Genomic DNA, 16,896 nt, shown 5'->3' on the forward strand with positions numbered 1-16,896 from the left:
TTTTATTGCTTAAATTAAATAAGCAATGACAATTAAAAGCTTAGGAAGGTTGTGGGTCTGTTGAAGAATAAAATCTCCTGGACGTGTCCAGTGCTTTAGAAAAAGATGCCAAAACTCACAAGCATTTGCTGTGACTTTATGTTACTGCAGGAGAATAAACCAGGACCCCAATATAGAAATGGATTATTGATATGTATGTTCCCTTCTGAAGAGACTCCCAGGAGACCCATTCCAGATTAATGATAATCCATACTCCCCTTCAGAAACAGCAAAGCGATGCTTCCATTTCCCAGGACTGCCACCAACACAGGAATTGTTAAGACATCATCACAACCCTGCATTCCAGGTGCTATAAACACCACCTGGAACAGGGAACAGAATAAAACCCAACCACAGCTCAGGAACAGTCAACACCTCCACATTTCTGCAGCAGCATTTGACCATGGTGCCCCACTGTGGAGACGTGTGTGTCCCATGGCAAAGGTGGGGAGATGCTGTTGGTCTCTGGTCTCCAGGGAGGTTAAGGGAGGGGTTGGTTAGAAAAAGCATCAGTCAAATCTCAGGAGAGGTGTCAGGAAATTGCTGTTTGCAGCAATGATGAAGAACAGGTCTGCTTAAAACTGCCCCTCCTCATGAGCAGTTTCTCCCTCTTTCAAGGCTGCTTGTTTGTGTTAATGTATGCACACGTGTGTGTCACATTTCCAGCAAGCCTCTCACATTAAACTCTCATTTCTCCTCCAGAGCCATTCCACAGTATTTCTCTGGAATGCATTAAGCAGCCCGACTGAACAATGCAATCCTAATTAGTTTGCAAACTACACAGCTCACCTCTGAGGGCGAGCAAAGCCCATGTAAATTAAAGTGAATTCACTCAGACTGTCCTAGGAATCCCTTCCCCATCAGCACTGCCCCAGTGTGTGACCTCCGAGGCCGCTCCCACCCTCCTGTGACAGCCACAAGCAGGTTTCACCCACGACAGCAGGGAAGGGAGACGTGTAAAACCATTTTGCAGTTCAATATTCCACAGTGAGTTATTTTACACAATGCAGAAGGGCCCATTTGGCCATTTACTGAAATGCAGAGCCCCCAGCCCCAGCCTGCAGGAGCCACAGACACTTTCCCCAGCCTGGCCATTCAGTGCTGGACAGAGGGACCTACAGAAACCTGTGCGAAGTCCTGACAGTGATGTCCCAGGGTTTACGTAGTAATTGAATAATCTAAAATTTTCATTCCTGTCCTCATGGACTAATCTGCAATAGTGTTAAGGGACTGTTATGATATTAATTAAATACAAGTCCTGCATACAAAATTGATACTCTGCATCTCCATCTCCACAAGGGAGTTTCTCTCTTAATAAGACGAAGTAAAGTTTTGCTTTTTTGTTGGTTTTTTTTTTTAAGGAATTCATGAAGATTATCATATTGTACCAAGATAACATACATCCATCTACAAGAGAACAAGATATTTCAAATACAGGAGCTCTGCTGCTTGGAGCTGGGCCTGTAGGCACAGCTCTGCCCAAGCCTCGGGACAGCCCTTCTCTATAACCACTCCTTAGGCAGTGGGGTTTGGAGAGACCAAAATACCCTCAACACAAGAAAAAGAGCAGCAGGATCAGCATCGACCTTCCAAAACACAGAGGATGAGAGGGAAATTCACTATAAAAACATGACCCCGTTTTAATTTTAGCAGCAGTTTACTATGAATTCACGTGAAGGCGCAGCTACAAGAAACATTTCATGTACAAGGAAGGGCAAAAGCATCCTCTGAGCCAGCCGACTGCGATGCAGAGCAGCACCATCCAGAATGATGGCTAAGCTGTTCCAACACTCCCCTTACTATTATTTATTAGTTAAAATTTTTAATTATGTGAATTGATTAGGAACACATCACCAGGGATCCTAATTAATTAGAATTTTTAAAAGGATCACAGACCAGAGATTCCACAAAGAATTGCACAAAGAGGTGTATTAAGGGAAAGGCCAAATTAACTTCTTTCTGGTTTATCCAGTGTTTCCTAACAAGACTGTGATCAGATTAACCAAGTAATACCCAAACTCCTCCTGCAGAGCAATGCTAATCAAGACAACATCTTGAGGATTTCAGACTGTTCTCTTTTACTAACCACTTTGTTAACTAGTTTATTCCTCCTAATCCTTATTTATTTAAATAAGTGTATTCCTTCTTAAATTAGTTTATTCCTTATTTAGGTCCTAAATTTGCTTTGGCTGCCTCGTCCATGCTCACCAAATTCTTCTGTGTGGTTCTGACAAACACCAACATCCCTGAGGATCTGGTGTAGACTTTTTGTTTCAAAATGCATTTTTCTCTTTACCCAAAACTTGGAAAGATATAGGAGCCATCACATTGATGACACTCAGGAAGGAGTTAATTATTAAATCTTCTAATACAAATCCCTGTTCAGAACTGGCTGGTCAGTAGTTTCCCAGCCCAGCATGTTCCTCCAAGCTGCCTTTCCAGAGCAATGTTTGGATGCTATTGATGCTCTTGGCTGTCAGCTCTGCAAGTACTTTTCCATCAGTGCGATGATGATCCGTATTTATCTTCCGGCTGCAAGAGTCACTGAGATGATCTGGCAGTGCCACAAGGCAGACAGTTATTTCATGCCCTGTTAAACCCGAATGTGGCTAACTACAGTATCACTCCAACTTTGAGAAAAGTGTTTTTTTGTTATTTTAAATCTGCTGCCTACGTGCCCAAGTGGAGAACATTGCTTCCTTTCAGGATGGTATCAGAAACCCAAACCCAGAACGCTGTCTGTGAAGTACCACGCTGTACTGATTGAGTAATTAGTTAACAAGGTTAAAACTATGTCATTTTAACTAAGAAACACCCAGGAGTCAAGGAAACGGACTTTTCCTGCATTGTTCAGAATGGAGACTGGCAGTGACCTCCTGCACACTGCCTGGGGATGAAAGGGCCCAAGCACCTTTTTGGAGATAAAATATCAGGTACTAAAGGGCTCTTAAGCTGGACAAGGATGTATGAATGAATGGCCAAACCCTGGTACATCCAAATCGCAAAGCAAGTACTTTAACACTTATTTTCCTACGTGGCAAATGTGATCAGCCATGGGGAGAAACCCTGAAAGCTGCACATCCTCCAGCTACCACAATGTCCCTGTCTGGATTTGCTACTTTCCAGAAGACATACTCCAGTAAAACATAATTTACTGGGTTCAGTGCAGGGCTATCTGAGCTAAACATGAATGCCACCACATACACAGAACAGTTGGGTACTCCAGGGCTTGATGGCTCCATCTAGGGAAAAACCTGACAGAAAGTCACATTTATTTCCTCACGTTCTTCTGTGGCAGCCAAGGGTCATCATCAACCCCTTCCTACAGGTAAGGGGGCAGTACAGGGTCTGGTGTTCTGCATTGTGAAAGTTCACAGGAATTAATTAAATCACACTCTGCAAACCTGAAACAAAAACAAGGCACCATTTCTGTGATTTTTTTTTGTGCTTGTCATAATAAAACATTGTTATTGGATGTAAAAATTATGAAACAAAGTTATGCCTCTCTGGTGTAATATAATGCAATCCATTTAATACTATTTTAAACCCCAAAACCTCATTAGAGCAGACAGAATGTAAGAATGACAAATGGCCCCGGAGGAAGCTGGAGCACGAGATGAATTCCGGGCACTCACATTGCTGGCACTGACTTCGGGGATGCCAGGGGGTGTCAACCACCAGCACCACGAGGGGAATGTGGGGTGCCCATCAACCCGACAGCAGGGAGTCAGTGCCATCCAAAACATCTGTCAAGGTGGCCCCAAGGGCGAGGCTGGAAAGCTCCACTCAGCCCTAAGTCCAGACCGGAAGTGCTGGATGGGCCTGGAGACAGAGGTAAAGCTCTGCCTGTGGTGGACACCCCAATTACCCCAATGCCAGCAGTGGGCCAGGCCAGGCCCACAGGCTGTCAGATGCAAAATCAACCCGACTTCCACAAACACATCCCCAGCAGCCTCAGGCTCCTTGGCTAAAATGACACAGCTAAACACTATAATTACACATTTTAACACCCTTTGACCACTTTTGTCCCAAGTTCTTTATCCCATGCCAGGAATACAGACCTTCTGCCTTAGAAATGAGCTGGGCACAGCTCTGCAGGTGGGCTCTTACTACCAAACACATAATTGTCATTTAATAAATAGAAAAGTTCAATAAATGTACTTGTTATTCACACCTGTGCAGAACCTTTAACACCAGAAGTGACCAGGATGATCAAGCAGCTCCTTCCTCATGCAGATGGAGTTTAAGAAAGAAAAGTGGTGTCAAACAATGACACATTTTAGAACAAACAGGCTTATTCCAGAAACTGTCTCAGGTGAAACCACCTCTGTGAATGTCTCAGAGTGGCTGAATCTTATCAGCAGAGCAACAATTCCTTCAAAACATGCATGGATTCTGGGCTGAATCCAACAGAAATTGCACCCCTGCATACTGCAAGGCCAACACTCAATCAGCACATGGAAACTACAGCAGTTGATAAGAAAAATTAGCTGGGATTTGTGAGAATCAGGCCAGACTCATTCAATCTACCACAGTTACTGAGAGTGCTGTGCAGCCCACCCTGAGATGTTGGGTTGCTCTTGTGCAGTCCCTGTTACAAAAACCATGGGGTCTACTAGAAGATGCTCAGTGTGGAGCCGTCTGTGCCTGTCCACTCTGCAGTCACACAGCCCCACAAGAGCCAGTGAGCAGCCACATGGCCGGACAGTGAACCTGCACTCACAGTTTGCTCAATGGAGTAATAAAAAATGCAGGTGTGTGTTGGGGGTGGGGGGCATTGTGGTTTAACCCCAGCTGGGAACTGAGCACCAGGTCAGAGGGAACAGCTGGGAATATTTTTCTGAAGGTGTGGACAGCCTTGGGTTGAGGTGTCTTGGAAAGCCATTGCCTTCCAGCCCAGCACCACCCACAGCCGCCCCCGTCGCACTCCTACCTCCACTCCTTGCACCTTCAGTTTCATGTGATCCTCTCTGGTGGTTTTCCCGTCTTTCCTTTTTTTCCAGCAATATCCATCTTTCCTGTATTTCACTTTCTTCCTGTTGTACAGGATCATAGAACCATTCTGTGGTCTGAAAGTAAGAAACAGGTCTGGATTACATAAAGCAACAACATCAGACTGAAGAGTGTCTATGGGACAATGTCCAACAGACTGGCAAAAGGTTCCACAGAACAGCAACAATCAGGATTTGGCATCAAATAAATGTTCCCCTTTTGTTGCTGTTACCTGGTTGAACTGTTATTTTCAATCTGCAAACTTTTATGTGAGGATCTTATACCTAATGCAGGAAGTGTCACTGACAGGTAAAATAAAAAAAAAAAGGGAAGTCTTATAAAATAGCCAGCATTTTTACAGGATGTACTTTGACTGCTACATGCTGAAAATTAGAAGGAAAGAAAATTTAGGAAAAAGGATTGTTGTTATTTAATTACAGACAATCTCTGGCTCTTGCTAACACATCAGCAGGGTGAGATTCCCATCACCTCTAATGCTGCACCAGGACATGGATGTTTGCTTAAAAAGATAAAAGGATAAAAACATGAGCTTATACATGGGTTTCACTGTTCTGCTTAGATCAGTGCTAGACAGGGAGTAACCTGCTCCCTTCTGAGCACATCCTCAGCTTCAAAGACCCAGGAAAATGTTTTCACTTAGGCACCACACTGGTGTTTTAAAATGTCCCTAAAGGCATGGTGACACCCAGCAAGACAGGAGCCACAGAGGTTTGGGTGTATAACAACATCCACAGAGAGGTTTTGCCATCTGCTAAGCCAAATCACAACCATGGAGTGACTGCTGTAACACTGAGAAATAAAAAATACCCCCAAGGCAGCAAACATCCCACGCCTGTGGCAGGGGCAGTGAGAGTTTTTTCCCACATACACGCAAATATTTATTGCCTGTGACTAGAAACCCAAGCTCCATCCTCCCAAAATGCACCTCCTACTGTCCCTTGGCTCCCAGCAGCCTGGACCAAAGGGCTCAGGGGGGCTGCTCTTCATCTCTGCTCCTACGCATCACCCTGAAAATAAACACTCGGGTGACAGCGCAGCCACGGCATCTGTTTGACAGCACTGTAGATAGTGCAGGATTAATTCAGTGTAGATATTACATATCTCACTTCTATGTTTATTCTACAAACCCCCAGTTGGTACACATGTCAGCTCACACCCTTCTCACATCATCGCAGATCGCCCAGGCCCTGTCGGGACGTGTCCTGTTGCTGATGGCGAGTCACACACGTGGTCAGGGTGAGCTATGAAGAGACAGCGCGAACTGATCTCCCACTCGGTGCCTCTGCACTCACACACACAGCGCTTCACAAAACACATTCTGGAAGGACCTCAAGGTTTCTGATGCCAGGAAAATCCTGTCTCCCTCACCCTCAACCCCACATGGACACACGGAGTGCAGAGCCAAGCTCCACAGCCTGGCTGCTGCTCTGCAGGGCTGGAACTGGGTTTGTTGGTTTATTTCTGCAATCAAAAAGGAACACAGTGAGAGGGCACAGGCAAAGCAGTTAACGAGATTTATAGAAAATAGAGCTCAATGAAACAAAATCTCTTAAGGATCTCTGGAGCAGTTGTCGATTTTGATAAGAGTGTTATCAAGCTGCTTTAAGGCTCACAGAAAGCGGCTGGTTTTTAAAGATAAATTCATGAGATGAGACGCAATTTTAACCTGATCTACACTGTTGTTGTATTTCACCCACTTTAAGGAAGAATGGAGAGGTAAGCTCTGCCCTGCTCATCCCTCAAGGTTCAGACACAGCCCAGAGCACCCAATTGATGGTGAGGGAAGAAGGAGGTGAGGCCTGATGGGGACTCCCAGGACACGTGACAGGTGTGATTCCAGCCCAGATCTCCTTTGGGTGTTTTGCTGCTCAACCTGAATTTGGGGATTTCCTTTGTAACCTTGAAGTGAGAGGAAAAAAGTTGCACACCTGAACATGGGCTACTCCAGCTCCTAATCGGCTCTGGATTTCCTCTCTTTATGAGCCTGTAGCACTTAAAAGCTGCCTGATCTCTATTTTGGTTTCTTGCCTGTGGCCTGGGGGAAGGATGGGGAAGGACAAAAAGAGTAATTGCAAAGCACAAAGCCTTTTGTCGTGACTATTGATGAGACTTGAGATGCTTTCCTCCCTCTCATCCCCTGCTATCCACAGACACAGCTCCCACAAATTGCCACAATAGCCTAAGAGCTACTTTTGCCCACATTGTTCCTGCTACAGCCAGGAAGAAGACCCTAATTTCCCTTTTTTGGCTTATTCTTAACACAAACAATCATCCTCTGTGGCTGATGCCTCTGGGACCTGCTGGTTGCTTGAGGTGACCTGGGGCTCCAGACAATGCTCAGGAGAGATCCAGACAAAGGCAGATGGGGACAGGCAGGAATGGAGAAAAGGGATTCCCAGAGAAGATTTTCCAGAGATGTCATTTTGGATTTGACACCCAACTCAGCTGTGCATGCTGACCTCTGGCCCCAAGTCCCAGTCTGAGATGGTTTTGCTTCTTTTGCATTGTCCCTTACTAGGAACTTAAACCTACTTATCTTCTCATGACCAGGAACCAGATACAATGAGGAAGTAAATAGAAAACAAGTTAAGATAAGGATATTTTGATCCACTGATGCTTTGTGTCTGCCTCTCCATTTTGCTCATAAATTTAGGTCCCTCTGGCATAAATGACCAAGATTTCCCCCTAATCACATTACTGCAATATTAATAACACTGTTCAGAGCAACCAGTTCCCTCTAAATTGTCACATCAAGATGTGGTAAATGTCAGACGTATCAGTTAATGAAAACTATGTTTTACTGCCTCAGGAGCTGGGGGTGCCAAAAGGGAATTGCAAATATTGTAAATCCAAAAACTTCTCTTTTTCGGGATAATAGAGAAAGATCAGCCAGAACCATTCCTTGAGAAGGTCCTTGGCTCTAAAAATTATTTTTTATTTTATCATCTTGCATTTATTCCAATTCCAAGCCAAGGAGATTTAAAGCAGCAATATGGATGTTCAGTGCCATAAAGCAGAGGTATTACACACAAGACCCTTCCTGTACTGTATTGGGGGACAAGTGATCACCCAGCACCTGGGTGACAAACCCCCTCCATCCCTGCCACCCACTGCACCAAGAAACAGCTCCTCCAACCAGCCTGGATGACATTATTTTTCACCTGCATGATATTTCCTCTGGCTATGAAGTTATCATGGAGCCAAGGGACAACAGGAAGTGACTATCTTCCATCTTCTGCATCTATGCACAATAATAATGAGAAATTAACTTCTGCTCTCCCAAAGGAGAAACCTTCTGGTGCAGAAACTGGCTGGGAAAAGCTGCAGTCCTGGAAGAAGTGCTGGAAAGCAACAGAGTTTTGCAAGAAAATATGAACACAAAGAGGACCAAATCCTCAAACCTGTCTTCATCCAGGCCAGTATGGGAATGGGAAGAAGTGTCAAGAGCAAGTGCAACCAGGTGCCTCCCACTCAGCTAATGCCATGCCACACAGCAGCCCAGGGCAGGCAGAGCTCTGGGGCTATCATACACTCCAAGTGATTAACTCCATGTAGCCCTCTATTCCTTCTTCCCTTTCCTCTGCACTGTGTGCAGCTGTATAGCCCTCACACTGCAGCAGTGATGGATGAGGACCGTTTGTCAGGAATGGTCCTGACTGACATCATGCTCTCATAAATATCTCATCTCTTATTTCTTGTTTCTGCCCAAGAAAAAAATCTGATGACCGAAGTTATTTCTCCCCTGAGAAATCCTGGTCTCAAAGTCTTCATTTAGTTTGACATTTCCCCTCACTGTACCTGTGGCTTATCAGAAGATTATAGCCCAAATGGAAAATCAAGAGAGGAATCTCGAGCAGTCGCAGCCTGGGATGTCTCATCCACCCTTGGCCAAGCAAACACCCAGACACTCACCGCTGATTTAGGATGTCACCCAGACTCATTAATGATGGGGTCACCCACTGTCGAGGCAGAACTGTAACTCCTGTGTCGAGGGCATCACCCCACCAGCCCAGGGATGCACCTGGAGGATGCTGTAACCGGTACCTGTAGCTCTCCTCTGTACCAACAAAGGGCTTTAAAGTAACATTTACATGGGTAAATAGTTACAAGACTTTGGAGACTTCATCCATCACAGCTTTAATACTGGCAGATCACACACAAATTGTTTTTACAAACCCTTTTTTCCCCCCTCCCAAATAAACACTTGACTTTGACCCTCAGGCAGTGATTTACACTTGCCCCAGCAGAAAAGAAAACCCAGCCCAGTCTGTGTCAGTGGGACCAGAAACCAAAGAAAAGTGCCTCAATAACTTAGTGGAGATGTTCAGACTTCACAGTAACTGCTGGGAACCCTCACAGGGACAGGCTCCACTCTCTCTACTGCAAACTGGGATTACTGGCATGGTAACCAAAGGAACCACAGATTATGTGTTTGAAATATGCCTTATCTTTGAACTCTGCAGGGACGAAATAAAGACTTCAGAAAGTCTTTTTATCCATGTAAGAGAAGGTATAAATCACAAGGAAATGTAAATACCCTGCAAGTTTTTTGTACCTAGAATTAAATGTCATTTGCATTTAAGATGCAAGTGAACTTACTTTGTATCCACAATATTTAAGAAGTTAAAGTCTAAAGTCACAGACTTAGCAATTTTATCCAGAGTTGCAGTTAACACAACGGCTAATCCCATCAAGGGGGCATTAATTGGTGTCTAGATGCTCCTTCTCATAGCAGCAGCAGGCCATAAAACTTAATCCTTGCCTCCTCCTTCCAGCATGTAGCCTCCGTGTTCATCAATAAAAGTAATGTGATTCATTAAGTATGGGAGTAATTACCTGTGGCTCCAACAAACAGGACTGAACAAGCCCGTGCCAGTGCCAAGTTGGCTCTTGTGCCGTCGCACAGGACTGCCAGGGGCTGCCAAGGAAAGCCTTTCTGCACAATTGGGATAAATGCTGACGGCTGCAACACAAGCTGCAAGAGCCCTACACAGCTGCTGGGCATCTCTTTGGTGTGGGCTGGGACACTCGCTGACAACTCCTACCCCAAAAGCAGCTCCTTGGGGCTATTTAAGAAGTGATCAGGATGCCAGTACCACATAAGTGCATCCTACAGATATTCTGTTTGCACAGTGCATTGGTACAGAAGTTAATTCCAGGAACATCTGGGGCTCTGCTGACTGAAGCAGAACCAGACTGTCCTCCCAGCAGAGATGACCCTGCAGCACAATGCAGGTGACGAGTGCAGGGGCTTTACTGCGGGCAAGGCGGCAGCAGAGCCTTGCCTGTGCCCCCAGGGATGTCCCCAGCAGGCTGAGGAGACCAAGAGCAACGGGGCAGTTAAAGGCACCTCTGTGTAACCACAACTCTGACCGGCACCACTTCTCCTGTGCTTAGATCTGTATTTGTGAATGCTCCAGAAAAGAGCGTCTTTGTTCTGCATACTTGCTCTTGACAAAACTAGAAAATAGGGAACAGTGCTACCAGCACTAATAACAGTGATACAACTAATAACAGGATCTGACTTCCCAGTAAACATTTATTCTGCAGCCATTTATACTTAATAGTATTGCAGCTGTTGCCAAAGAATGAATTCCATGAAAGACTCACCCAGCATCTCAGCCTATCGTGGTTACTCAGACTGATGGATTCCACCATTAACAATATTCTTCTTAGAACCAATAAAAAAAAAAAAAGCACAACCCAAAAACCAGATTAAAAAAAAAGAAGAGATGTTTCATTCCTGAGCACAACTAGGCAGGTGAGCTCTGCTCTCCCAGCGATACAGATTCAGAACTCCGTTCAGCACCTTGTCCAGACCTCACTAGGCAGGAAGATCCTCCAGGAAACAGTGCTGTCCCAAAGCTGCATATTTAGTTCAAGCAGGCAGCAGTGGTTTTCCCCACATTTTACTAAGTAACATGATAATTCACGTGTTGACTGCTCTGAACCCTGTAACAGACTTGAAAAAGAAATTGGAAACAATCTTTATGAACTCCTCAGAACACCAAGCAATTGAAGCCTCCTTGTAACGATGTAGGACCAAAGCTGGAATATTAAAATTGTCATTAAGTGGAATGCACATGAAATGCTAAAAAGTCTTTTGGCAAATTATTTCTTGATATAATGACATGCTGTAGAACTAAATCTTAGTACAAGGTATGAAAAAAGACAGTTAAATCAACTTTGTTCATTTAAATATAATTTTAAAAGAACTGGTGTTCATCTCTTTATTGCTCAAGGATTTTTATCAATTTCTTTAGTCCTCATTTATTTCTCTTCCCTTCTCCCATGGGGATGCTGTTTGATTTATTGGGAATTAATTCTTACAACTCATGAATGCTTTAAACTATTTTCAGATTAATCACCACAATCTCCGCTGGCACACTGAGGAGAGCCCTGTTCCCTCTCTGCACTCACACACACACCAAAGGGCTCCAGGCACCAGCAGCCTTTTTGCCTTATCGACTGCTCTCTCCAAGGACATGGGTTGTTATGGTGAGGACCAGGGGTTCCAATTAACTTTTAAAAGATTTGTTTGGAGATGGATTCCTCCTGTGGGTGGTATTTTGGTTCTGGATCTGGTGACTTCCCAGTGCAGCAGTGACACAAACGTGTGCAAGCACTGGCACAGTCTTATGGGGGAGGAAGAAAAGGCAAGAAAAATTCTATTTATTAACTTACTTCCAGTTCAACTTCCTCACTCATTACAACCAGCAGCTCAAGACTAAGAAGGTTTTCCCAACTGTGTTGAAGTGACACCACATCTTGGTTTTGTCCAAAACACCACATACCAGGGAAATTTGCCAGGATGCCCTCAGTGTCCACATCCTTGGGCTCTGGCAGGTGTCACCTCCCTGGCACAGTAGATAGTGGGAGCTGTGTGGGCTTTGCCAGGGATCAGGAAAATCCCACTGGGGATGGGAGAAAAGTGGAGCTCTGAGGAAGGGAAAGGGTTCCTGGCTCTTCCTCTGCTAGCAGTGTGGAGTTTGGCTCAGGACTTGAGACACTATAAAAATCCGTAAATATTTGAAAATTGAATAATAACTCATTAATTATAAATTTTAATTGAGAACCACTTCAAATCATAAATGCAGTTTGACAGTCGATAAACTTCAAACACTGCTAGGCAGCAAAACAGAGAAGGCCAGAGGAACAGGCAATGCTGGCATGGGAGGGATCAACTCCCCAGCTGTGCTCCAGTATCACATCTGCCCCACGTCAGCACAGCCAGGCCCAGTGGAAGATGGGCACAGCACTACAGGAAGGGCTGGAGAGGAGACAGCACTGCCTGACAGCCAGCCCTGGCTGGCTCTGTCCAGGCAAAAGCATTATATGTAACTCTGCAACAGAATTTAAAAAGGGTTGATTTTTCTTGGACTCTGTTGATTGTTGATTAATAGTAACTATGTACATAAATCTGGATTAACCTGGAAACCAGAAGTGCTCAAACTGCCCCAGAAGCCAGGCTGATGGGGCTGCCTGTCCTCAGCCCTCAGACAGGACCACTGGCTTTCTGCAGGGCTGAAGTTTAGGACTGAGCTGACTGCTGAGGTTAATTTTAAGATGGGACAATGCAAGTGACCCCAGCCGTGTCCCAAAGCAGGAGGGCAGAGCTCACTCCTCCTAACAGGTTCACGAGTGGTGGCACTGACCAAGCCTGAGCTCTCTTCAATAGTCACCAGTCACGTGCTGTGCTTGAGGCACGTGCCAAACGCCCCACAGCAGCCTGTTCTCAGCCCTTCCTCTCTTTCAAATGAACATCACAAATATAATCTGTTTATTTATATCAATTTAGTCCCATCAATTAATGATGACAAGGCAATTAACTAGAATGCCAGACAGTAAAAAATAACCACATAATGCCTTCTTCAGAGGAAATCTATTATGTAATTCCAATCGGTCTTCATTAACACAAAGTATTCCAGTAAAAGGTAGTAATCTAGTTATGGTCTGTGAAATATGAAGATCCGCAAAGTCATTTTTCAGAATTAAGGGTAAAGTATTTTTAGCCAATGAGAAGGAAACCTTTCTGCATTTTTCCTGCAAACCTTTGCAAAACCCTAAAGAATTCCAAAACATAAGGTACCAGTACTGAGCAGGCTGTGCAGTACCACTGAAGAGGCACTAAACTCCCATCATTACCTCCCCTCTACACAGTGTTTGGGTTCTGGATCAAACTAAGAGCGCGGCTGTGCCAATTTTCTCCATCTCTCATCCAACACTTGGTGCACAGATGCCAGCACCAGAGAAACGAGTCTCAAACCGCCAACTGTAGTGGTCTTCAAACACCCTAACAAGCAGTTTTTGAGATGAATGCGTTCAGATCAGTTACTCAAATGATAATGCAATATACTGCTCATCCTACCCCACAGCTCTCCTTCACACATTGGCTCCACCACTGCTGTGATGGGAAGATGGCACAGCGTGACCTGAGCTGGCTCATTTCTACCTGATGGACCAAGCAAGCAACTTGTGCACAGAATGAAGACGATGTATTTGCTTCAGTACTTCATGTGAGGCACTTCAGAATAAACACAGTGTTTTAATGGTAATTAACCTAATTTATCAATTTCATATATTAAGGTCCAGGTTTTAGGGAAAATGAGATAAAAAATGTACATGAGTCCACAAAACAATCAGCTTCTCAGGGAAATTCACATTTTCCAATTTTAAGCTTTATTCCCCTTTAAAGTTATTAATAAACTAGTAGATGATAAGAGAGAATTAACCCCAAATATAGAAAATCCTGCAAACAATGGACACAGACAAATATAAAGGTAGTCAACCACTTCTCAAAAACATGCCCAAGCTATTAAGCATTCTCGACTTAAAATTTCTCATGAAGCGGCTTAAAAAATCCCCAATTCCTACAGGAATGTGTTTACAATACAAACTCAATTATTGTCTTATTCTGATGCTTATCTTTTCTCACACCCTCTCAGCTCATTCTACTTTGGAATTTAATTACATTCCAGTATTTTTAGTTGAGATGAAATTACACATTTTCAGATTAATTTAGGCTGAACCAACTTTTGATAACAGACAATCCTTTTTCTATCATGCCCTAATTTGTGACCCTCCAAGTCAGCACAAATTGCTCTTTCAAGTCCCCCCCCATCACCCCTGCCATAAAGCCATAGTCCCTGTCCCCAGACCCAGCACAGCATCCAGCATTGCTGGAGCAATGTTTGCCCAATTTTCTTTGATGCAAACCTTCCTGTTTTCCTCTTTCCTCTGTTATTTTCTGAACTCAGGTCGACAGAGCACAGTCAGGGGGTGACTGTTCCCTACACGCTGGTGCAGTAAAGGCACCACGTTTTCTGTTTAGTTAAAAAACAAGGGTGATGTTTTCACAAGGACATTTCAGCTTGGCCATCACAGAAGTGCCAGATGGGAACACGGGACTGAAGCACACCTGGCACCCAGCCTCTCCCAAACCAAACCCCACTCAGCTCAGTTGGATCCTGCCAGGACATGAGGTATTCCCCGAGAGATGCCTCATGCTTCCTCTGGGATAGTCCTGCAGCACCGTGTCAGGAATCCCGGCCTCTCCCCAGGCTCCCACGGCTGCCTAAATCCAAGCACGACCTCCACAGCTTTCCTTGCACCTCCCTCCCACCAGCTGTGATCTGATGCAACCGTCAAATCCTCGGCATGTTTGAAACCTTCTTGTTGAGGCACCAAGTGGAGACTCATCTATCACTGTAACAAGTCAGACACCGCAATTGTGCGAGTGCAGTGCAAGACTTTCGCTTTCCAAACCCTGACCAAACTATGATTAATATCAGCAAGAAACTAAGATTTAATGTTAGCTCCTGTATGAACTATATAATCTGAAGGGAAAAAACCAAACCCTACTTATTTGATCTTTTGCATACATTACTGAGAGTGCCCTTGTGTCCTTCCAACAGACATTGTGGACAGTACACTCTCTCTAACCACTGCCTACTTTGGCCCATCAACGCTACAATGGTGGGGCCATGCCTGCACATCACCTGCTTTGGTTGGTTTCCCTCCCATGGTGATGGGCCGCCCACACAATCCTACCCCTGCAGCATCTCACCCAGTACTAGGGACTGTGGAACACAAGGGGCAGACAGACTAAAGGAAGGCATATTAGATGCAACAGTCCCTCCAGATCTGGGATCTGTGCAGGATTAGAAGTGACTTTTTTTATAATTTTGAGCAGTTGAGGAGATAAGAGGAAGGACTGAAAAGGAGGAAAAACTGAACAGTGCAGCATTTAGAAAAGCCTGGGAGAAAAACCAGAGGGAGAGGAGGAGGCAGAGCAAGCATGCAAAGCCATGACTATAAAATCCTGCAAATCTTTCATATCCAAAATTTAAAACAGAGCATAAAACAGAGACCTTCTCTTGGCTGGCACTGTTCCCAAAGGGCACAGTTTATCAAAAAAACATTTGCCACACAAGTCAGTGCTGGCTGGGTCTTCTAAGGCCATCTGGGATTACAAATATCATCAAGCAGGGAGATGGGTCCCAAGTGGCGACCAATGTCACCATCACTGACTGGCCTTAGATGTCCCCTCTGGATACTGCAAAGTAGAATTAGAAGCAAGACAGTGGAAGAGCCGTGTTTCACCTTGGCGTTGGCAGCTGGGACTGCACGTTACTCAGTGAACCCAACATCCCCTTATGCACAGAGTATTTTCTTGGCAAACTGGTCCAACAGTGTCACCCCTTCTTAGCTGCTCACAAATCCTGTTACACAGCAAAGATTTGTACCAGTGCTTTAATTTACTTACTGTAAATAAACCCAGCAACTTGGCCAGATGCTTTCATGAGTCACCGGCACAGCCGAGGGCCGGGAGCTGTAATCCTTCCGCAGTGCCGCTCTGTGCAATACCCCAGGTAATGCACTGCTACAGCATCCGCTGCTTCTAAAGATCCAGACAAAGCCTTCAGAACACACTTGGGGGGTTACTGCCAGAGGTGGCCGTCCCTATCCTTGTCCCAGCCTGCTTTGGCTCCTGACCATGCTGTGGTTCCAGGAGCAGCCCCATCACCGCCCCACAGCACTGGTGCTTCCAAAGCCCTTGCAAGCACATGTAGACCATGATCCCAGCCCAAGCCATGCTGTCATGCTTGTGTTTAACCAGGGCTGCTGTGGATGAGCCTCCTGAGGTTCCAGAGAGAACTGGCAGGACTCCAGAGGAACAGGTCAAACAGAGGCTCCTGGACATGCTGCTGAAAGAGATTTTGTCTCTCTTAAGGAAACGTGGAAGGGTCCTCCCAATTATCACTTTGTTTCCTATCTTGTAACAGTGTAATTCAACTCCTAATACCCTGTTTGCTCACCACAGCCGCAAAGAGCAGGGGGAAACACATGAGCCCTTTAGCCAGAGAGAATTAAACAAAATAGTGGGAACATCCTACAAATACCAAAGTCAGTTAATTCATTTGTTACAGAGCAAGAGTCCTGCATAATTTGTCCTTTGAGTAGTTTATTTTAGCTAATTGCTTATCCAGCAAGAAGATCTCCCCTGCATGACCCATTTGCTGTGCAAGAAGCTCGACTGATGAGAAACAAATGGTCACCTTCCAGAGGGGAGCAAGTGATGGCAGGGACATTCCATATTCTGCTCTGGTCCTCGGACCCACACAAAAGGAGAGGAACACTCATAATCTGTCACCTTGTAGTCATGGTGAGCACCAGTGCCCAGCTTCTCTAGAGGAAACTAGAACACAATTCCCCTTTCCAGGACAAGCATCTCCAGCAGGCTGGAAAAGGGAAGGCTGCAGATAAGGCTTTACTTCCCCCTTTGCCTGCTTCCATCACTGCAACTCACAGCAACGTATTCGCCCATCACTTGGCTTCTACAAC

At 45.0% G+C, this 16,896-nt stretch overlaps 1 protein-coding gene across 8 annotated transcripts in view; it reads right to left on the reverse strand.

Annotated features, from left to right (window-relative positions):
- CAMTA1 (calmodulin binding transcription activator 1) overlaps positions 1 to 16,896 on the reverse strand; it is a 231,532-nt gene that overhangs the window by 144,884 nt on the left and 69,752 nt on the right. For all 8 annotated transcript variants that reach the window (XM_071575905.1, XM_071575906.1, XM_071575910.1 and 5 more), the window contains one exon: positions 4,973 to 5,108. In XM_071575905.1, coding sequence (XP_071432006.1) covers positions 4,973 to 5,108 — 136 coding nt within the window. The remainder of the gene's footprint in view (positions 1 to 4,972; positions 5,109 to 16,896) is intronic.

The sequence above is a fragment of the Pithys albifrons genome, chromosome 22 (assembly GCF_047495875.1).
Source record: "Pithys albifrons albifrons isolate INPA30051 chromosome 22, PitAlb_v1, whole genome shotgun sequence".
Taxonomy (NCBI): Eukaryota; Metazoa; Chordata; class Aves; order Passeriformes; family Thamnophilidae; genus Pithys; species Pithys albifrons.